This window comes from Aythya fuligula, chromosome 1 (genome assembly GCF_009819795.1).
Source record: "Aythya fuligula isolate bAytFul2 chromosome 1, bAytFul2.pri, whole genome shotgun sequence".
NCBI classification, from domain to species: domain Eukaryota; kingdom Metazoa; phylum Chordata; class Aves; order Anseriformes; family Anatidae; genus Aythya; species Aythya fuligula.
The window spans coordinates 72,054,473-72,078,627 of record NC_045559.1 but is presented as its reverse complement, the minus strand read 5'-3'; the positions used below and the strand labels follow the sequence as shown (position 1 = coordinate 72,078,627).

Sequence of the window (24,155 nt, the reverse complement as noted above, 5' to 3'; positions counted from 1 at the left end):
CTTCATCTCTGATAGGCAGTAGTGTCAGACAAGAGCCCTTCTTTTGTCTTTGGCCTCTTCCTCATTTCTTACTGCTCCTTCTAGCTTCCTTTCTGACCTTTCACAGATACCACTTGCTTACCAAAAACAAAAGGAGGGACGCCATCCCATTCAGATCAAAACGTTAAAGCTTTGTTGACTCTAATCATACAAAAAAAGGTGTTTATTAAAAACTGCAAATAAACTGTCCTGTTTATTATTGAAGAGTTTTCAGTTTATCATAAATACATAGGCACTCAAAGCGATACCTGTTAGTTAATGATAAAATTTGAAGATGAGAGGTGAAATGCAGCTTTGAAGGTGGAATATTCTTGATTTTTCAGGATGCTTACCAATCTCAAATATATGAGATTCTTATAGTGGGTTTCTCAATTTGATTTCTCAAATTGATTTTGTGACTGAATTGAATTGGAATAGACCTTATCTTTATGTAAGTGTCCATATTATGTTATCCCTAATCAGGCATGTTTTTCTGTTAGTCAAAAGTGAAGTCATACTTGAAGAAAAAAAATGGTGTAGTATATGTGCACATGCATTTTTACATGTATGAATACACCCAGCTGCTTATGTTTCAGCAATAAGAATTTTAGTACAAGGGAAAACTGTGGTTGCTGTGGATATCCACACAGAGTCCTTAGTCTGAATAATGGATGGAAGTGTAAGAAATGTAAGTTAATTTTCAGATACTCCTTGCCTAAGCTTCAGTATGAAGTTTTTGTTCAGTCTGAAAGTCATCTAAGAGGTAGATTGAAAATACTTCTGACTTGATGGCAACAGCAAGTATAATTGTGGTTCATGAAACTTTTGGCTGAAGCTAGAAGAAATCAAGTTGCTATGGTCTACAACAATGGCAGTTTGTTTTTGTGAGATGCCAGCAAAGACTTTTGGGGGAACTGACAGACATTTTAGTCCTAAGTTACAGAATACAACCTAAAATAGGCCACATACAGTGAAAAAGCCTCACAGATGAATAGAAGCCAGTAGAAAGCAAAAATATGAGTGTAAGTTGACTTTTTAGAATAAACTATGATATAGCTGAGCATTTTCATGTAGATGTGGCTATCCCTTGTATGTTGGCAAGAAAAAGCAGGATAATGTTCTGTCAGTACTGGTTGCCTTTCTTTGGAAAACTTGCTGTAGGCACTGTCAGTGCATTCACCAATTTGAGGTGAACTATTTGACTCTATTTTCATAAGCATACATAAAATAATGTTATTTAAATGGAGACAGTTAGTTCAGAGGAACTAGAGTACTGCTGAAAACAGTAATGATCACTCTCCATGCCCTGTCAAGTTCTGTCCACTTCGAAGAAACTGCCTATTTCCTCATCCCATTGACAGTTGCTTTGCTGCACAAATCTGAAGGCTACCTGGGAAATGGAAGTGTATTCTTTGGAAGAGGGATGCAGTTTTGCATTATCACAAGTTGCTGCTACCGTAGCCCTTATCCTTAGACACGGAGCACTGTTAGAATCTTATTTGCTGTAAACCAGTGCTGATTGTCGCTATGACACTAATAAAAAGGTATCAACTCAATTTCTAGTGACTCCTCAGAGGCTGAGGACCTACAGGTTGGCAATTTAAGAATGGGACTTGTCAGCACAGGTGAAGATCCAAAATTTGTTGACCTGGACTTAGAGGTTCATAGTGCAAAAGACAACATAAAATAGCAGCTGAGTATCAGCCAATTACTATAGGTGGAACTAGAATGAAAGTTAAATTCAGTTGAACTCCTATGTGCTGCGAATTCTTTTTTAAAACCCTGAAAGTTATAGGGGATTTCTGATTGATGGCATATACACAAACTTTAGCTTTTTTGTATCTTACATTCTGATGAACTGATCAGGCTAGAGGCTGGAACAGGTACAAGTATGGTTATTCATTGAGTAAGAATGATCTCTGAGAGGGTCTTATTTGTTTCACCATATTTAACAGACCAAATCCTGCTCCTTCAAGTTACCGTGAATTTCTTATAGCTGTTCTTTTTCAATTCTAATGGAGCCAATGGGGTATGTGTGCTTCACTAGGGAATCCCTTGGTGTTGTATGATAACAGATTCTTTAGCAGCAGTAGTGGGCCCATTTTGAAAATGGTTCCCAGGAGAATTCAGCCTTCTTGTTATTCTTTCATGGTGAAGAGGGAAGAAGACAGCTATTCCCAAATAAAGCTTCTGGTTTTAGTTTTGAAAGTCATCTTTCAACCAATACTGATTTCTGACACTTATGCATCAGGGTGTCTTTATACTCATTACAAGTAGCTGGTCTTATTCTTACAGGTGTTGGTAGACTAGAGAGGTTTGGATTCCATGCTAATTGGGATTTTTCTGTAGGATATTGGATGGAGTGTCCAAGGTGGGACTATTATAAGGAGGGAGGATCTGAGTCCGTGGTCCCTGCTGAGGAGGGTACAGGAGGTCTTTGTGTAATTTAATTCTACTTTGGATTACTCTTGACATTGACTTCACGTCTTACGAGTTTGGATAATGTAGCTTCTGTGTCCTAAGCTGCTGTTTATCTTTTCTGTATGTTGAAACCTCTTTGAACAGAACTCACCTAAAGGTGACAGAAGAACCAAGAAAAAAACTGCTTTATCAGTTTTAAGCATTATATTTGGTAGATATAAATTTGTGACGTGGACAGCACTTCTGAAATTGTTGTTTTGTTGCAAGAAGATACTTATCTACTTCAGAATAAGACAAAAAATGTAGGTTTTTGTTGTGAGATGTTTTACTCTCTCAGTAATTCACATTGTTGCCAAAGAATAAAATCTTTTTTTTTTTTTTTTTTTTGTCAAATGCAAAGTCCCCCTTAAATTAGACCACAGGAAGCATGCAGTGTACGTTGCAAGAAAAGATTGTCTGGGAAACAAAACTTCTGTCTCTCTTTTTTTGTCTCAAGTCCAGTTGGAGGCCAGTCACTACTGGCGTCCCCCAGGGCTCGGTGCTGGGGCCGGTCCTCTTTAATATCTTCATCGATGATCTGGACGAGGGCATCGAGTGCACCCTCAGTAAGTTTGCAGATGACACCAAGTTAGGTGCGTGTGTCGATCTGCTTGAGGGTAGGAAAGCTCTGCAGGAGGATCTGGATAGGCTGCACCGATGGGCTGAGGTCAACTGCATGAAGTTCAACAAGGCCAAGTACCGGGTCCTGCACCTGGGATGCAATAACCCCAAGCAGAGCTCCAGGCTGGGAGAGGAATGGTTGGAGAGCTGCCAGGCAGAGAAGGACCTGGGAGTGATGGTGGATAGTCGGCTGAATATGAGCCAGCAGTGTGCTCAGGTGGCCAAGAAGGCCAACAGCATCCTGGCTTGTATCAGGAACAGTGTGACCAGCAGGGCTAGGGAGGTGATCGTCCCCCTGTACTCAGCTCTAGTGAGGCCGCACCTCGAGTACTGTGTCCAGTTTTGGGCCCCTCGCTACAAGAAGGACATTGAGGTGCTTGAGAGGGTGCAGAGAAGGGCGACGAAGCTGGTGAGGGGTCTGGAGAACAAGTCCTACGAGGAGTGGCTGAGGGAGCTGGGCTTGTTCAGCCTGGAGAAAAGGAGGCTCAGGGGTGACCTTATCGCTCTCTATAGGTACCTCAAGGGAGGCTGTAGCAAGGTGGGGGTTGGTCTGTTCTCCCACGTGCCTGGTGACAGGACGAGGGGGAATGGGCTTAAGTTGATCCAGGGGAGTTTTAGGTTAGATGTTAGGAAGAACTTCTTTACTGAAAGGGTTGTGAGGCATTGGAACAGGCTGCCCAGGGAAGTGGTGGAGTCACCATCCCTGGAAGTCTTCAAAAGACATTTAGATGTAGAGCTTAGGGATATGGTTTAGTAGGGACTGCTAGCGTTAGGTCAGAGGTTGGACTCGATGATCTTGAGGTCTCTTCCAACCTAGAAATTCTGTGATTCTGTGATTCTGTGATTCTTTTTACAGCTTCTTGACTGGGAAAGAACATTGGGAGTTAAGCTTCTGGCATTAAATTTCTAGCTGCATTTCATGTATAGAATGATTTTATCAGGTTCTTTAGAGCACTGTGTACTTTCCTGGTAAATCAAAGTGATGCTGCATTGTAAAGTCTTAATTAGCTTGTAATTGCCAAGCACATTGGGGTTGTTGCCTAACACACACTCTGGTGAAAATATCTAAAATAATTATCAGAATTAATTTATAGATATTTTTCTTTCAAAACTGTTCGTGGATTAATTTTGTTTGGACATTTAACAAAGTTTTAATACTTAATCACATATCTCAGGTTTCTGATTCCTCAAGTTGAGGCATGATTGGTAATAAAAATACTTAGATAGATCAAACAGTTTGATTGATTTTTCTGTAGACTTTTTGAAAAATTCCCCTCTGGGCTGTGACAGAACACTAGAAATTTGAGACCCAAAGTTTTTGTTTGTTTGTTTGTTTGTTTAATAAAGCTGGGAGTGGTTCAAAAATATTATTGAGAATGGAATGCCTTCTATGACCACTTTATCATATTTCAGTCTGTCGTCTTGACATTGTTTCTTGCACACCTCCAAAGAATATTCAGATGTAATACGGCCAATGCTCTGCATAACATCTTTATTCTGGCGTTTTCCTGCTTTTCCATTTTCTGCCACTGTTATTAAACCAATCTGTAATTTCAGCTGGTGGGTGCATTGTCATATGTAGCTCCTTCCTGATCTTTAAATCTTTTTCCGTCTCTTTCCCAGATCTTTGCTTAGACTTTGTTCTTTCTGTTTCCAAAAAATAGCCTTTCCTTTCTGTCTCACTGTCTCACTAAGGATATATTTGCAGTCCATACTACCGATCCTGTTTGTGTTCTGAGATTTCTTCAAGGAGATGCAAGCATTTCCTGAAACTGCAGCAGATACAATTGTGGCTAATGGCTATTTGCAAAACATGAGAGAAAAAAACTTCATTTTTTCTTGGTTATGATTTAGTTGCATCTTTCAAAACACCCATTTGTTTCACTGATGTTATTTTTAGATGCACACAATATCATCTATTGTTTATAAGACTGGAACTGGAGTTTCACTTACCTTCATTATTTTGATTATTTGTGATTTAATTATAAATGACATTTGAAATTACTGAAAGCATCAGGGGTGGGAATTATGCCACATACATTATTCAGAGACCTGGAGTCAATAAAATGCTTGAGTACAATGCTAGAGAGATGAGTAGGCATACAGATCCTTGCTGAGTCTATATATGTAGATGAATTTCTAGAGTTTATAAATAGAAAATAAAAATATATAAATAGAAAACAAATTCTGTCCAAATTGTGAGTCAGTTTATCTCATCATCTACCTTAACCTTCTGAATGATAAACTGGAATTAGCTTGATCACTTCTTAGGTATTAACTAAGTTGTGTTTTCCAGTCTAGTGCCAGATTTTTGAGAGTGCTGTTTGACTTCTATAATTTCCATTTTAAAAGGGTTTTAGAAAAGCTGTTTGTGTGTGTGTGTGTGTGCATATAAATACACATGAATATATTTGTGCAGGTGGAGCTTTTTTCTTAACATGTCCAAGGAAAGTTGAAATGACTATAGTCTGCCTGATATTTAGTCAGTTTGTGAACACAATTACCATCCCCCTGTGCTTCAGTGCTTTACATCTCAATGCCTGTGGTAGGTTTTAATAATTCAATATGTGAGTTTCAGCTTATTGGAATTTTATGTTTTTTTTTCTGTGCCTGGGAAAAGAAAGTAAGCTGAGGCAATTTTAGCAGTTAAGTAACAGCAAATTGAAGCTTTCTCTCTTTGGTGTAACAGTTTGCTAACTCTCTGTTATAGATAACTGGCACTTAGGTTTAGTTGTCGTGAATTCTTAAAATGGGATTAGTGTAATAAAAGGGTCTGTAAGAACAGAATATTGTAACTGTAGCACATCATCTTGAAATTGATCAAGAGTGTGATTCTTTGTTTTAAAACAGATGATTTATAGTTACTCATAAATTATGGGTTTCTATTAAACACGTAATTCATAATTTTTTTAAAATTTGGCAGCTTAAGCAGTAAAAATGGATATGTCAAATTCATGGTTTTAAGCTAGTATTATAAGTCTGAGTATAGGAAAAAGTAAAACAAACTAGAGGTTGTGGCTTTATTTTATTTTAAGTTTTGTAAGTTTTGGCATAAAACATTATTATAAAAAATAGCCTGACATAGCTAAACATGTACTATGGTTTTAGTAGCTCTATAGTACTTGACAGAAATTGTTTGATTTCATAGAATGCTAAGCTGTGTTGGTATTCTCTTTTTAAGTCCTGTAGAAAATGAAAGGAGGCACATAGGATATGGATCAAATATCTGGGTATATAAATGGTGTGTGACCTGTTAACCAAAAATTCTCCAGATATGAATGGCTTAGTAACCCAAATTAGTGCAGTAGTAAACAGCCGTTTGCTGGACATTGGGTACTATTTAGCTGAACATCACTGATGTGTGCTGTGTGTAGTTCCAACCTGACAAGCAAGACATGTGTCTGTCTGCCTCATAATTGAACAGTGCTGAAAAAGTATTTCCAAATGAAGAGCTAGGACTCTTATTTGCTGGAACGTAGCTAGGAGTGAAAGGGTAGCTGGATGTTGTCTGGATTTGTTTTTCACTGTATTGGAATTACTAAGAGAAAAGCCAAAAGGAGTTGACAAGTCATGTTTTGTCTGCAATCAGCCAATTAGCAAATTTGAGTAAAATGTTGTCGTGGTTTAACCCGGCTGGCAGCTAAACACCACGCAGCCGTTCGCTCACCCTCCCCCCTCCCTCTCTGGGACGGGGGAGAGAAATGGAAAGTGAAGCCCGTGAGTTGAGATAAAGACAGTTTAATAAGACAGGAAAATAATAATAATAATAATAATAATGATGATACAATGGTGATAATACGAAAGTAATAATAGTATGTACAAACAAGTGATGCACAATGCAATTGCTCACCACCCGCTGACCGATGCCCAGCCTAACCCCGAGCAGTCCGGCGCCCTCCCCCCGGCTAGCCACCCCTATATATTGTTTAGCATGACGTCAGATGGTATGGAATACCCCTTTGGCTAGTTTGGGTCACCTGTCCTGGGTCTGTCCCCTCCCAGCTCTTACTGCACCCCCCAGCCTGCCCGTTGGCAGGACAGAGCAAAGGCTGAGATGTCCTTGGCTTAGTATAAGCACTGCTCTGCAACAATTAAAGCATCGGGGTGTTATCAGCACTCTTCTCATTCTAAGCCAAAACACAGCATTCCACCAGCTACTAGGAAGAAAATTAATTCTGTGCTAACTGAAACCAGGACAAATGTGCTTCAGAGGGAACACTGAAAAATACAAGTGTAAGGAAGAGGTGCAAGAATTTTGCAAAGCTTGGTGTATCTTCCTCAGTTTCTCAAAAGATCCTTACCAAGTGCTTTGATCAGGATCTGCGATTTTTTATTTTTTTTTATTTAGATCTAGAATAGAAATCAGTGTTTGGAAACAATTCTAAACAAATGTAAACTAGAAAAAAAAATCTCAGGCTATAATGAATGAAAATATTTACCCAGTGGAATAATTTATTCAGGGACACAGTGAAACCTCCTGGTCAAGATTAGATATGTTTCAGAAAATGGCACAAAAATACATTGTACATAAAACAAAACTGACAGACTTGATTTCAATAGTGACTTATATTTCAGTGCTCTGTATTCAAAGCAGATGCATTGGATGCATAGTTATAATCGTCCATTTTGGTCTTAAAGTATATTTGTTGGCTGTAGATGTTTAGACAGATTAACTTTCAGTTAAAGTTATATATGAGATATAACGTGCCTTTCTGATGTCATACATAAATCTGTTGTCATACATCAATCCCATTTTAAAGGAACCTGTATACCATAAGGTAGGCTTTAGGAAACAGCTAATGGGTAGGACGTTTGGACAGTCATGTAAATAAAAGTAGCTAGGAGGGCTGGTTGCAGGTACCTTATTCGTGCATTTCCAGTGAAGCTTTGCTGCCACGTAGTGGTGGAGATTGAAGCTAGTTAGGAGATGGATGGTCCAACCCTCCTACTGATCTCTTAAAAGCAGGTAGGTGAGTGTTGCAATAGAAGTGAACCTCTGCTCTCAGTTCCCCGGTGCTACAAAACTTATCCTTAGAAAATGTGATAAGGAATAAATGTGTCTTCCAGCGTCTCTCCACCTTGGAGGCATCTATATAACATGAGCTGTACTGTGTTTTCTCTGCAAGAACCAGGTCCAGCAGGGCAGGGAAGGACATTTCTGGATGATAGCACACTGCCTGTTTCCCAGCTTTTAAATCCAGAATGTGGCAACTGCAATCATAGATGATGTTAACTGCTATGGAATGTGCTAAGTAAAATTACAAGAAACCAAAATATTTAAGGCCTTTTTATTGTAAATTCTAGGCAGAGAATTTCAAGTTTGCTAGGCTGAATTCCTGATTTTTTCTGTTGCTGTTAATGTAATGTCAGGAATAAATTCTAAAAATATGAAAGAGTTTCTTCAGAATAAGTAAATATATTGAGATGGCACCCTTAGATCTTTGTTTTCTGTAATTACTTTTTCTAATAATATCTTAAATAGAAGTAAAAGGTCTGTAAAAGTAAGTAAAGGAATAGTTTTAAGGAATTTCTGTCAACTTTTACAGCTTCTAGAACAGCGTAAAACTACTAAAACCACCAATAGAAATAAACTTGTAGCACTTTGTAAGCAATTTGGCTGCTAGTGAGGGACCAAAATCCTGACTGTTTACTATGTGTGGTCAACCATGGCACATTGATCTGAACTGTGATTAACAGTGCCAGTCACTGTCTATAGACTTCTTTTAATGGTGAGAAGAATTGTCTTCAAGTTGCTGTGATACAAAACTACTTAAAAGGACTTGAAAGTCTTGAAGAGAAGATCATTTATTTCATTTCAGTGTAGTCCAGTCAGGCCTGTAAGTGGAAGTGATCCTTCTATTGTGATGCTTTAGTATTTCATTCTTGTCTGTAGAACATTCAGTGAGAATTAGATTGTGTGTTGAGGACAGGAAAGAAATATAGTTAGCAAGGACTGTATTTTCATTATCTCTGATTTCTAGTCCTATAGACCTGTTCCAGAAAAGCTCTTAGAGAAAGACAGCTCTAGCTGTTTCAGTTCCAAACTGCGTGGGTTGTCTGCCTTATTAAGGTTTTCTATCTCTTCCTATATTTGGTTTAAATGAAGTTAATGTTTAAAATAGTCCAAAATCTGATTTAAATGAGGTAATAGAAGCACACAAAAAATATCCTTTTTTTTTTTTTTTTTTTTAATGCAGAAAATTGACTTTTATGGAAGAGAGTTACAAAGTAATCATTTAGTTACAGAAAATCTAATGTAGTTCAGGAAACTGTCAAACTGAAACAAACAGACCAAATATATATGTGTGTGCGTGTGTATGAACTACGTAGTATATCAAACTCTACACCAAGGATATTGTTTAGAAATTCCTCAGAAATAATAAATATGGAGGGGACTTAAGAATAGCAACATATGTGTATCAATCTTCTTGCCACCACCCTTCAGTATCCTATATTAGTTAATGATAATCCTAAACTTGCTTGAAAACTGACCACTTGCCTTTTTCAAGCAATGTACTTTCAACATTACTTAGGCATTCTTGTATATTTACCTAGTCAGATTCAAGCTTCATTAATACGTATGTCCACTATTTTTCATCTGTAGAATCCAAATTTTTTTATAGAGTATTTCATAGAGGTGATAGCTGCAGTAGTCTTACCAATAACATTTTGTCCAAACTGGGGCACCTGATATGAGAATGAAGAGCTGGAATACTCTCCTTGGGAAATGTTTTATAAGTCCTCCTTTCTAGTAATTCATCTCAGTAGGGTATTCGTTAGTAACTTCTGACAGCAGGCAATTGTACTTTCATGTAGCATCAAACTCCTAATTTAGTAGCTATGCTATCGCTAGCATTGATTCTGACAACCTATTGGAGCAGAATCCATAAGAAAAGAAACAACAGAATTGTGAGAAGTTCTTTTTGCAGTCAATGGCAAAACTTCTACAGAATTCAAGGAGTTTAGTTTTTCATAGTTTGTCAGTTCCACATAGCAACATTTTTCATCCTTTAGGACAGACACCACCTTTCCTTTCCCTCTATATGCCTCCTCCCTGCCAATTGAAGTTATGACCCAGAGCAGTTCAGGTGATTAACTTTAAATTGCTGTTTGAAAATTTCTTACACGAGTATGGAACACAGAGCAAGTTGGTTCGGTTTTATTATTGTTTGTATAAGTAAAAATAACTTAAGAATCCCATAGCATACAGTACAGAATGGTTTTGGAAAAGAGTTGCTATAAATGTAATATAAATGTAATATAGTTGCTATAAATACAAAAGAGTTGCTATAAATTTAAAAGAGTTGCTATAAATATAAAAGAGTTGCTAAAAACAAATGTTTACTTTCGTTACCTAAACACAAGTAGTCCAGTAGTGAAGCTCCTATAAAATGAAATGAAAATTTTAACTTCTTCTGTATGCCCTCTCCACTGTGACAGAGTTGTAATTTTCACTTCCTTGTCTATAATATTAATTAGTTTGACATTGCGTTGTATACTGCTGGAAAAATCTGGACAACACTATCCAATGAGATCTGCTGTGCTTGCTGCAGTTCTTTTCCTTTATGCAGTTTCACAACAAACAGGCTCATGCTCTTATTTGTAGTAACTATGGAAACTTTAGAAGCTCTCTTTCTAAAGCTGAGCATACAATAAAGTGCTTAAAGTGTTGGTAGGATTAGAGACTCTAGAATATGTTTAATTTTCTTTCTGCCTCTCTATCTTTGGAGAGGAGCAAGAGGGTAATGTGAATATTAGCTGGCGACTAGCTTTAATCTCTGCTGACACTTAAGTCTGTCTAGGTCTGCACGCAGCCATCCAAAGGTCTTAGCCTCACACAGCATGCGAACAAGGGAAATCATGCATATTCATGACTTAATTTGCAATGGAAAACCTACATGCAGAAAAGAGTTTTTGAATGAGTGAAAACGTTATTGAAAACATTTCGCAGCTTCAGCTACAGTAGTCAATAATGATAAATGCCATAATGATGATAGAGTTCATAAGATAATGGGGATGTCTTAGATATTATGTAAGCATGAATGGATATGATAATAGGAAAACATCATTTGCTGTGGGTTTTAGCAGTGTTTTTGTGTTAAAGAACATTAGGATGATGGAAACAGGATTATTCCCAAGACCAATACAAAAAAAAAAAAAGTACTTTTTTTTTTTTCCTTTGTGACTCTGCATTATTGAAAACTGTAACTGTTTTAAAATTGCTTTTTAAATTATTATTAGTTATATTAAGGGAAGTGTTCTCTTATGCAAGTGGAGTTCAGTGTTGTGTTTTAGAAACATGGGAGAAATCTGCACCTCATCCCAGGAGCAGAGCTAAGGGGGGTGATAGCATGTTTCTCACAGCTCACTGGGAGACCTTCATGTTACTTTCTGGCACTTTCATCTGCATTCATCATCTGGTATACTTTAGCATTCTGAAATTCATTCTTACCTTTGGGGCTGTTGAATATGACTCTGCTTCTGGATAACTTTTTTTTTTTTTTTTTTGGTATTTTATTGTTGGTTTATATACTCAAATGTAATCTTTAGTAGAAACATTGAACTTATATAACATATATGTATTTTGGCACTTGTCTTTTCATCTAACCCATAGTAGTGATGCATGGACAGGAGACAATACCTTGATATTCTCTCTATCATGTTCATCTTTTTGGGCTTGATGTGATATATGATTTTTTTTTCCTAATTTCTCTACTCTGTCACTATCCCATCTGGATCCAGCTTATGCAATATTTTTTTTTTCTTTTTTTAATGGTGGAGATGTGCAGCATGCTTCCTGACAGTCTGAAAAACTGTCAGTAAAAAGCCCCGCAGTTTTTACTCCCTTACCACTTTTGATTTCCAATTCTGAGCCCAGAATTGGCTCAGAATGTGAAATGCTGCTTGAATGTGAAAATAAATGTAAACTGTAAATGTAAAATGGCTTCTTGAATGTGAAAATAAATGTGAACTACTATTAAAGGGTAATAGGCTCTTTCACTGATTCATGGCAATACAGGATTATTCCCTAGCATGTGTGTTTTCTGTGACATTTGGCCAAGCTACTCTTAATTTAAACCTTTCTCTCTCTGTTGAGGATTCCATATGTGCTTTTTATTTCTGCCCCTTCTCTATTTTCTTTTGGTATCTAAGTAGCACTGTAGTTAGCTTACGTCTCATATTTTTATTTTTATTTTTATTTTTATTTTTATTTTTATTTTTATTTTTATTTTTATTTTTATTTTTATTTTTATTTTTATTTTTTTGTCTTCCTTATTCTCTTTGTGTCATTTCCTGCCTTAAAATTAAGGTTGTGAAGGCTGGATAAGGTCTCGTGTTAAGAAAGCTGCTCCTGTCAGATGCTGATGTTCATTCACATTGCTTGTTGCATCAAACAGCCTATCATGACAGACTGCCTTTGCTGAATGAGTGTAAACCTAAGGGGGCAGTTGGAGATGGGAGCAAGGTAGGTACAGCAGTCAGTGCAAGGTATACTTACAAAATTATAAGACTGCTACTTAAAGAATGTGTGCAGTGGCTGGTGCCGTGGTACTGGATTTTCCAAATGTTATGATAGATTGTGTAAGAATGTCCAATTCATGCATTTTATTCTTTCGTCTGAAGTTCCCATCTTCCCCTGTTGAGTTTTCCCCTCCAGTCACCCCCTGGCAAATGCCCATAAGAGCACTATCTCATCTCTGTGCTTAGACACTGTCCAACCCAAAAGACGTCAAGGAGATGAGTAAATTAAGCATATTCTTCTACTGGATGTGAAGCTACATGTAGTGAATAATTGGTGCCCTGCAGGCAAACCACTTTCGTGTGATTCAGAATGGCTTGCCTCCCATATGGGTAACTTGGAAAAGATTATATCATCACATAGCTTTTCAGCTGCAGAATTGGAGCTAACATCTCTGACACTTCATAAAATGAACACTGTAGTTCACTTGGAAGATGCCTGACTGATAATCCTGGGAATTTAAATCCTTTGTCTATGGCCCTGACATGTGCCTCAATCCTGGCCTCAAGGGACCACCTTAGAAGGTGAATAAGTTGTGAATAAGTTGCAGCTTGTGCCCATTTAAACGTGAGTAGGAGCTACCTGCTGGTGATCATAGTGTCTTTTTTGTTGGCGAGTTTGTAGAAGTACCCAGAAACAAAGAACTGAACATAGATAGTATTAGAGGTTAATATTTTTTTGTTAAAATTTATTTATCTTTTCCCACATTTCAACTTTTATGGTGAAAGTAGTCATCTTTCTTGTACCTGATTTACAGCTTATTTTGCTAGTTCTTGAATGTGCAGTGTAGAGTTGTTAGGACTGTAAGTACAATGATGTGGTTTCTTTGTTTGTTTGTTTATTTGTTCGTAATTGTACTAGGAAGATCATTGGAACATTTCAATTAACTATAATTCTGTTTTTAGAAAATGTCCTTCCAATTCCTGCAGTTCATCTGTGTTTTTTTATTTATTTTTTAATTTAAGATAAAACCTAGTAAATTTGCCTGAAGTTAATGGATATACCTCATTTAAGCTTAAATTATCTCATATGCAAGTATTTGCAAGATCAGAGTCATAATCTATATGTGTCTTTTTCAAACACTAGATTTCTACTGTTTTTCTGTGTTTGATGGATTGGGAGGAAATGTTAAGAAATCATTGCTTCATCTTTACAAGAAAAGAAAGAAAAACAAACAAACAAACACACACACACACACAAAATGATCCTTAACTTTGTGCAACAGTTGTGAACCAGTGGGCAGTATACGCTATCCGAAATCTCACTGAACAAAATGAGAGAAACCAAGAGCTTATTGCATGGATGGAGGAGAAGGGACTGGCTGACAATTCAGTCCTTGAACGTATGGGTTTAGAGGTAGAGAAACAAGATGATAAGTTACTTCTGAGATCTGTCAGAAAAAAGCCTTCGTGAACAAAAAAATAAGAACAGTCAAATCATTAAAAGATTTCTCATTTGAAATATTTTCCCTGCTGAGACAATCAAGGCTTCTTCAATTTTATTTCCAGTCGGTTGGATTCATTCTGTTCACTCTCAGAGAAATCACCAAACAGTTATTCTTCTTCGGTGTTGTAAACAAAAGGACACTTATGCTTTTTCTAAATACATAGTGCATTTTTACAGTATAGTGATTTACAGTATACAGCATAGTAGTTTTTTTTTTCTAAATACATGTGTGCCGTACCTTGTATTGGTAGTCAAGAAATGTAAATTAACTTACGGAAAAAATCTTTCTTTTCAGATGATTGAAATTTCATTACTTTCCCATTTCATAGAAAGATATCATGCATGCGGTATTAAGTTGTTACAATTCCTATTGCTGAACGTGAAGGTAACTATCATTAAAAACACAGCAAAAATATCTGCCTTGCAATTTGCCTTCTGTGTTTAAAAGATCTGTGCTGAATCAGGGCAAAACAATGAAAGTTGCTTGTCTTCTATCATGGTGTTTAAATAGCTATATTATATAAAGAACAATGGAACACTGGATGTACGTAAATATTTAGTGAATTAAACAACATGCCTTCAGCAATTTAAATTGTTAGTAAAATGTCGTTTTACCTTGATACCTTTCAGTCTTCATTACAAGTATATTAAAAACAAGGCTGTAGCTGTTGCGGCAACAGATGCTACATTCCTTTGCACTGGGGCATGTCTCTGTTTTGGAGACTTTGGTGTTTGTTTGAATTTTATTTGTTCCTTTGGATGGTAAGTCAGCCCACTTTCCTTTTATTTTGCACTTCTCATGGGTTTTCTGAACTCTGGCAGACTGCTGAAGAGGTAGTTTCTCACTGTGATTAATTCTAGCAGTTTCTTTTCACCCCTCTGCCTTTCCAAAACATTGACAAAACTCATTTCCAGTTAATTAATTCAAGAGAAGCAGAAGAATGGAAGGCCCTGCCTCTTCATTTTGGATACCCTCCTATATTGTTGTTGGACCCTGCCACTGTGGAATGTGGCATGAATGAGATGGATGGGAGAAGGGGGGCTGAGAAAGGGGAGGGGGTCTTGGGTGGGGTGTGGGGGGGTCAAGGTTAACTCTGTGTGTGCCATACCTTGTCCTGGTAGTCAAGAAATGTAATCCTCCATGTATAAACCAAACAAGAATTGCAGATTAATGATTCTAGATCTTTGCCATTGCTGTCATTTGGTTTTCTTCGATTCTGTCTAACAGAAAGGTCCCAGAAAAGTTAAATCGTTCACATTGTTGTCATTTAATCCCACTCTCTCACTGGAAAGACAAGTTAGTATCCTTAAACTTTATGTAACAGACACTGGGCCATGTGCATCAGCTCCTCAAATCCCATTTTTGACTTCAAAACTAGAAAAAGTATGTAGTACCTTGAACTATAAGAAATGTATGGTAATGAGTGTAGCCAGACTACTAAGATCATCTCAATTTAATCATAAGGCTTTAGTATATACCACGCTGACCAGATGGGAATGGAATTGATCTAGTGGGATTTTACCTTCTGGTTTTCAAGGCAATGATACAAAACTGCTAATTCTTTAGCCTTTTATTAAGTAAAGAATGTGTATAAAGGGATAATGGCAATAGGAATAAAGACTCTTAAGCTTTGTTTCTTTTAGTGACAACCTAATTAAAAAGAAATGGAGAAGAAAGAAAAGTGTTGTTTTAGAAAACACTTTTATTTTTTTTAATAATGATTTGACAGGAACGTTTCAGAGGATGTTTAAAATGGTTGGGTTTAAATGCCAACTTTATAAAGTCATTTCTTATACAGGTATTTTTTGCTACCTGAATGGAAAAGGATATGGTTTTGGTTCTTCCTGAGCATGTGCTCAATAACATTGTGGTTTCTGTATGATTTTCCTAAGCCTTAATTCTTATAGTTAAGCCAGAATTAATTTAACAGTTAAATTACTATGTTACATAATATTTACAGATGTTTTTTGTTTGTTCCTTTGTTTTTAATCTTCATCTTCACAGCACAATTGAAAATTCATAGTTCTAGCACCTAAATAAGCCCTCCAAAAACTTTACTATAAAAACACACTCTTTTTATTTGGAAGGCTACGTCTTTCAAGTCTAAAAGGAAAGAATGAAGCTTTTATTAAAAAAGGAGCATCAAATATAATAGTACCTAGAATAAAGTGAAGCAGTTTTCAATTGAGGAATTATAAAAGCTCATACACATTTATTTTAGCAATGCTAGTTAGGAAACTCGGATAATTTAACAAAGTGAGAAAAAGTAATTATCCTGAACAGAAAATGAACTTCATATGTGAAGGAAAAAAATGCAAAGAATTTCCTTTTACTTAGGGTAATAAAGAGTTAAAATCCTGTTCACAAAGCAAATCCAGAAAGAACATGGGTTGTGGAAAAAGCAGTGGGAGTCCCTTTTTCCTTTTAAGCAATAGGGAGCTTTTTTTTTTTTTTTTTTTTTTTTAACTTGACGGTTGTGCACCCACCAAAGGAATACACACAAACCCATAAATATAAACCAAATAATAACAAACACAGATAACTAAAAGGGTTTTGTGTGTTTCAGTGCATAATGCAGTAATAGTTGTGTTTTCTAAATGGGAAACGTAGGGCTTTCACAGTACAGAACATGCTGATTACTGTATTGTGAGAGGCTGGCTTTTGATTTTCCTAGATGGATTAATTCTCAGAACACAACAGCTTCCCTGTCCTCCCCCAGTGGAGTCCAAGTCTCCAATAGGCTTGTTTTATATGCTAGGGGATTAATACAGCACAGCAATCAGTCATAAAAAGCAAGCTTTATTGAGTTTGTAAAGGGGCAGAACAGTCAGATCAAGTCTTGTGACCATCTTATTGCTTTCGAGTGCTTCCAAACAACAATGATCAGATCTTTTTTTTTAAGGTCCATTTTTTTATTAAAAGCAAATAAGGATTTAGTTTTTCATCATTAGCTTTTTAAAAAGCTTACTTATCAGTTGTGAGAAATAAGTTTAAATGTTTGCAGAGTTCTGAATTTTTACTCCTTCTAGTAAGTTGTGTTTGTTTTACCTAAAGTACTTGTAAAACTTTTGTAAATGCAATGAACAAAAAATAATCCCTGGCGCTTAGTGCCATTGTCACAATCTTTATTTAACAATTGATTTTATGTTTTGAAGTGGATACAAGTGTTTGGGTAGTAAGACTCCAAAAATTCTCCCCTTTATTTCCAAATAAAAGTAATCTAAATATGAGGCTGTACCTAAAACTACTTTAAACGTTTCTTTGTACCTAGCCTTATCTGCGTCACTGTTTTATGTTGACTTAGAATCTTAGAATTTGCTGTCTTCTTACAGTACAGTAAATAAACTTCTTCATAGTAAATGTTGTTAGCAGAGAGGGGTGAGAAATTGTGAAGTAATGCAAAAGCAGCCATTTTCCCTTCCCTTTTGGCTTCCTCCTTAAAATCACCATGGTTTACTTCTGCAGTGTGCACCATTTTGGTACTGGAGAGCTGCTGGGCCAGGCAAGGGGAGGCCCAGAAGTGCAGTGGTGGGCGAAGCCTCCAAGGCCTCCATGCCTCGCTCATGTGGAGGCCCGGCAGAGCTGTCCAAGGTGCTGGACCCTTGTGCCTTGCTGCTCGGGTGCGGAGACGGACAAGTCACTGGCATCATTAAAGAAAGAAGCAAGTTTCTTAGGTGGACTGCCTCCTTCTCCTGATTTCTTTCTGGGATGCTTTGCAGTATGTTGAAGTCACAGCTGGATGAAAGTGTGTGTGCACTGTTCTTAGAGTATACCCCCCAAACAAGTGTTTCTTATTCTGTTACATGTGGAAGATATTTAGGTTGTGATTGCTGTTTATGGGCAGACCTGTAAGCAGTGTCCCTCTTTAGGGTTAAATAATGTTTTCCATGTTGAGATCCATTTCCAGTTGCTTGGCGAAATTGTAACTTTTCAAGTGGAAATCTTCCATGCCTCTTCAGGGTTAATTAGTTTCTTTACAGGAACTTTCTCTTATGGTGATTTCCGATAAGATGCAGTAATTTATGAAAATGAGAAGCTAATGCTTTATATATATATATATATATATATATATACATACATATATATATATATATATGTATGTTAATAGTATCCTTAAAGTATAAAGGATAAATTTTTAAAATTTATCCTAAATTTTTAAAAGACTTAACTATTCTTCATATAAATGATGACTATGTATTTTCTTTCTGTCATAATCCAGTTCAAATTTGTCCACATTGTAAGCTTTGGAAAACCTTAATTCGTGCATTCCCAATGGAGACTTGGGAGAGCCAAGCCACTGTTTGCTGAATTTGTTTTTGCATTGTCTTTGTTCCAGTCATGGCCATTTTCAACAGCTATTGCTCCTGACTAGCGTGTTGCTGGCAAAAGAAATCAAAAACTGAGAGCTTCTCTGCACTTTTCTGTGGGCTGCCTGCTGATGTCCATCTAACGTGGAGTAAGAAACCACTCAAACTGGAGACTGCAGCAACAAATAAAAGTGGACCTTACAGGGTGAGAAAGGGAGTAGTTCTGGTAATTCAAAACCAAGAGAGGACTACTAGAGGACTGGGAATGCATTAGCATTCTATTCGTAAAAACAAACCAGAGAGTGTGGTTATTTAGCATCATTCTTTCCAGACTCTGACAGTTTCAGATTTTTGTAACTGTGGTGGTTTTACCGTGCTGGGCACCTAAACCCCACAACCGCTCTCTCACTCCCCCTCCTTTAGATGAGGAGGGGGAGAAGTAAAGCAAAGAACAACTCACGGGTTGAGATAAGGATAATTTAATTAAAGGGAAATGATTATAATAATTAAATAAAGACTACCATGAACTAAACAATTTAACTAAGGGGAAGTAAAAGGGAAAAGGGGAAAAAGGGAGGAAAACAAACAAACAAAATAAATGAAAGCTATATGGAAGTGCAGAGGAAAGAAATTACTCTCTACTTCCCACAAATGAGCGATGATTGACCACGTCCTTGAAGCAAGGCCTCAACGCACGCAGCCGGTGTTCGAGAGGAGGACCGACGTCTTCTCAACGAGAGCCCACCCCTCCCCTCTTCTTCCTGTTTCCACCTTTTATTGCTGAGTGTGACACCACATGGTATGGAATATCCCTTTGATTGGTTTAGGTCAGCTGCCCTAGTGATGTTTCTCTCCTCGCTTTTTGCCCACCCCCTAGGAGGGTTAGAGAAAGGCCCAATGCTGTGCCACTGCTGCTCAGCAGTAGACACAACACTGGTGTGATAACACTGCTGTTCCAGCTACAAGTACAGAGTACGGCACTGAATGGGACTGAATGGGCTGCTGCCGGGAAAGTTAACATTCCAGCCAGACCCAGTACAGTAACCCAAAAGGCATCCTTTAGGAAGATCCTTCCCTCTCCAGTTTAAGATCAAAGCAATATCTACTTTCACACCAAGTTTATTTTGGACAGGATTAGCTACCTATTGCTTTATTAGAATCAAAGATATTCTGCTGTCTGGCTCAGTGTTTTCTGCAGCCTTACAGTTTACTCTAATAGTCATATGTAATTCAGAAAATAATTACTTATTTTAAATATGTAAACAGAAAACAAAATATTTAAATCAGAATTCATATTTTTTTTCACATCTTTTGTAGGAAAGGTAAAAGAAGCTGAAGGCAAAGACATGGAAATCAAGGGCATTTAAAATTAATCCCACTTTCTTTTTGCTGAATATTTTATCACATCTGAGCTCACAAACACCAAAAACCGATACTGCTATGTATGTCTTAGAGACATCACTGAAGCTTCGTTAGTAAGAAACACTGCGTTGAACTTGGTTTTGTTTAAATTTCAGGTGATTTTCATAACATATTTATGCTAAACCTGAAAGTTTCCTATCATTTTTGAGTGAAAACAAATATAAGTTCAGAGAAACAGTCATGTGAAAAGGATCTTCTGCACACCATAGACTGTCCCTATTTCTGATTAGAGGCAATGTTCAGAAGGCTTAGTTGTAAGAAAAAAGCAAAAGAAAAAATGTAATGTGTGCACACTCATAAAGGGGAAGAGAAAGGGGACAGCATCATTAGTGAAAAGAAACTGGGAGGCATACATAGAACTGTCTTTTATTACCCTATGTTCCCCATCAAAGACCTGCAGCAAACCTCATGTTCTGCTTTTTCTAGGCCTATCATGATGGGTTCTGCCAGAAGTGCTCATTTATGAACAAGACTAAGATCTCTGCATGAAAAGCCACCTTCCAGCCTTGCTCAGAATACCTGAGGTAAAGGCTTAGAGTAAGAATGATTGAAGCCCTGCTCAATGCAAGATATGTCTATTCACTCTGCCTGTGGTTTCCCTTAATTTACTCTGAGATTTGTTCTCAAGAAGTTTTGTTAACTCTTGGTAAAAATGACAAAACCACTTCATAAAGGAATAATGTATGAAAATGCCTAGCTGCCTCTTGGAAACCAGCATACTTACTCACTAATACCTGTGAAGAATCTCATTCTTAATGTCAAGTCTTCTCACCTGGGCCAGCAGGCTTGTATACATCATTTTTATTGTTCACTGAGGACAGAGTGCATGCATAACGCTATTACAAATAACCAAGGGATTTCACTAACACTGTCATTAAAATTACAGCACATTCTTTGTCATTCTAAACATTTGCATATTGTGCAAATCTTTGCAGGGTGGCTGATGCTTCACTCTCTTCTACTTGCTTTGTAAAGTCTTTGTCACAGAAGTTACCACTGCATTTAGACAGACCTTGGAACTTATTCTGTATTGGCAACTGCTGTCTCAGCCAACACTAAATATTTAAAATTTTCTTTTTTTTTTTTTTTTAGCCACATAGTCTATAAAGGGGTGCTTCTTCCAATCTGTGGCCTGAGCTCATGTCTATCTAATGATACCAAGATGTGTCTGAAGTGTATTTTGTATTGTCTGTGCTTTCTTCTAAATTGCAGCCATCCATTGTCAGCCTGCACTCCATGGGTTAAAGTGTATTTTGATATTAGAACAAGCTTTCATTATGTTTTCTCTCTTTCTTCCCTTCTCCCACCCCCCACAATTTGGAACTTTAAGCTTTCTAGTTAAACTATTATGGTGGCCATAAACAGGTGCGTGCTTTACAGCGGGTCTCATTCTGTGTTTTCCATTGTCATCCCTGGCCTTCTGAACTCCCCTTTGCTACCTTCTTCCCCCTCAATAATTTTTTATGAATGATAGCTTTTCAACACCCTGGGAACAGCTTGTTGGGAAAAACACTCATCATGGGGTGCAGTCAAATTCTACACATATCTTCAAGGGAGTTTTATGAAAGGAATGGTACTGTGCTGCAGGTATGACGTATGCTTGGATATCCCCCCCCTCCCCTCCCTCCCCATTTATTCACCCCTTCTCCCTGCCTCCGTGATTCACTGTGACAAATTTGCTTTTTAATAATGCCAGTGGGCTCTCTCACCACAGGTGTTTCTGAATTAAAATCCACTTTGTTTAAAAACTGGAGGCTCATTTAACTGAGCCCCTGGTGAGAGTTGTCAGATCCCAGGATAGGTGACAAAAATAGATCGCTGGAACTCTGGAGTTGCATTGAAAATACCATATCCTAGGGGTACCAGAGGGCACTGTCACTCTTAAAACAAGTCTGCAAGTTTGAGAACCTCTAGGCAGAATCCCTGGGAGATGTCATTTTTAGTGTTGGGCTTTTTTTAATCCCTTCCCACACGCCCCAACATCAAGTATATTTCCATTCTTTCTACTGCTGATTTGACTATTTAGAAAATAAGTAAAATAAATATATATTTTTCCCAAAACACTCTCTCTCTTCTTAGTATTGTAATAATATTTGCAAGAAATGAATTGGGGCAGCAAAGGAGGAGAAAAAAAGCCCTTTCATTGGGGGGGGGGGGGGGGGGGGAGGGTGGAGAGTGTTAGGATAATAGATAGGATATCCTAAATCATTAGGATAATTATTTATTCCTTTTTGACCAAAATAAAGGAAAACTTACTTTTGGGTGATCTGATCTTTTCCCTGCCTTCTTAGATGTGTATTTTTGGCATTTTGAACACATATAATGTCCTCAGATATTGCTTACCAAAGCACTCTGAAATAACTAAAGGGTGGATGGGATGACTCAGGGGACTGGTAATTGAATATGGAGCCTTTTCACATCGAAGTCACTAGTTTGAATCTAACCCAAGTTGCTAGCGACCTAGTGGTTACCCTCAGATGGCTGTTTAGTGGCCTGTCTGAAGAGAGTTGGTGGTCTCCATCCAGCTTTTCGCAAGCATCTGTCCACATCACAGAAACCACCATCACAGTTAGTACTAATAAGCAGCCTTGTTGGCAGTATCAGTAAGTGAGGCAAAGGACCAAATTAGCCATTGAACTGTCTTCAGCTGTTAGAGCTGGTCTCTCCTGAAGCAGAGCCAAGGCACCATGCTATTGGAGTCTCGTAGCAGAAGCTTGGTTTTGACATTGTCTGGGTTGCATGTGCATGTGTGTTTTGTCCCTCTGGGGAGACAAACTTTTCCTGCTCCCACAGTATTAGTCTGTCAGCCTTGTCAGTATTCTGCTTTTGGTTTGCTCTTCCTCTGCAGTTTATCAATTCCTGCGTTCATTAACGTCTCCATACCTGGTGGTTGGATCATTCACTGATGAGATCAGTCCCCTAACATCTGTGCGAAGTCTACCACAATTAGGATTCTTGGCATTTCAGTCTATTTTCTGTCAGCAGTCATACCAGTAGAAGCTGTCAGTTGCAAGTTTCCGTACTATCCCCATGATTTTGCAGTCATCTTTTTCTGAAGCATTTTTACATATTTTTTTTTCTCTGCAAGTAGTTCAATTCTGTTCTGAAGCCAAAATAAAATTTAGCCATATTGAAGCTGTGAGGATAAAGTGGGTAATTCCAATGTTTTAAAATATGTACAGCCAAAAAATAATAATAAAAAATTTGCAGTGAATATACTGTCTTTAGGAAGTTTTAGAGTATTACCCTCATGTGTACTCTGATAGGTTCACAAGTGGATCCCAGGGCCCACAGAGGATACCCCTTCTGGTACTAAGTTGATTGATGTGTATTATGCATCAGACATATTGATGCAGAAGTCTATCTGCAGAAAACCATTTGCAAGATCATGACAATCTCTATATGGAAATAGCTGAAATAAACATAGTTTACAACCTTTTAAGCTGTAAGTAAATGTGGAATTCAATATGCATACTTGTAATTCCATGTAAGGTATCAATAGTAACACAATTCTAACCAAAATACAATGTTTTTTCCCCTAAATAGTGAACTGAGCACTGTAGCAATGTGGTTGTGAATTTTCCCCCAAGTTTTAGTGTTAACAGTTATTTCTGCAAAAATAAACAATCTCTCGAAGTATTGGTAGCCCAAACACAAAAGCTGAAACTGAAGGTAACAGTAGTGACTGTACTAGTGTTTTTCTCTAACTTGAGTGAAATGACTGAAGTGAAGACTGCAAATAGAAACAAGAAATGGAGATTTTAAGCTTTTGATTCCTGGTATTTGTGAAAGAGTCATGAAGAATCTGTATAAGAAGAGATTTATATATGTCTTCAAAAGAGAAGGACAGGGTTCTTTTGGAGTCTGATTTAGGGTAGGGGTATCCTCACACTACACACTTCCAACTAACTAGTTAAGCCTAGTTTCTTTGTTTCTTTTCATGCACTGATGGATGACTGTGTCAGACATCACCGGCACTGAATGTGCCATGTCTTTCTGAAATATGGCTTTGTAGCCTGCATGGGGATGCAAGGAGGCAGGTGGGAGAGCAATGCATTAACTTGGGAGCAGCACAATTGGAGTTGAAGGGCAGCCTAGCTCAGGGCTTTCTCTTCTTGTTTTAATAAAGCCCAGGAAATTCACTCTTGAGCTGAATGGAAGAGGCTACTGGGAGAATCCTGCATTGGCTGGTATCTTGAGCAGTCAAGATAAAGCAAAAAAGGTTGCTTTTTGCAATTTGGAAAAAGTGAATTAAGCCAAGAAGATATTTGGAATGATTTTCCTGAGTTGTGAAATGGATGCATATCAGTAGCTGACAGAAGTAGAGCATTCCACCCTTAAAGCTTATGCAGGAAGGAGA

General features: G+C 37.6%; 1 protein-coding gene across 1 annotated transcript in view; it reads left to right on the top strand.

The window, feature by feature from the left end:
- ATXN10 (ataxin 10) overlaps nucleotides 1-15,062 on the top strand; it is a 106,878-nt gene extending 91,816 nt beyond the window's left edge. Inside the window, exon 11 of the mRNA XM_032191136.1 lies at nucleotides 13,845-15,062. Coding sequence (XP_032047027.1) covers nucleotides 13,845-14,032 — 188 coding nt within the window. The 3' untranslated portion in view covers nucleotides 14,033-15,062. The remainder of the gene's footprint in view (nucleotides 1-13,844) is intronic.
- Nucleotides 15,063-24,155: the final 9,093 nt, after the last annotated feature.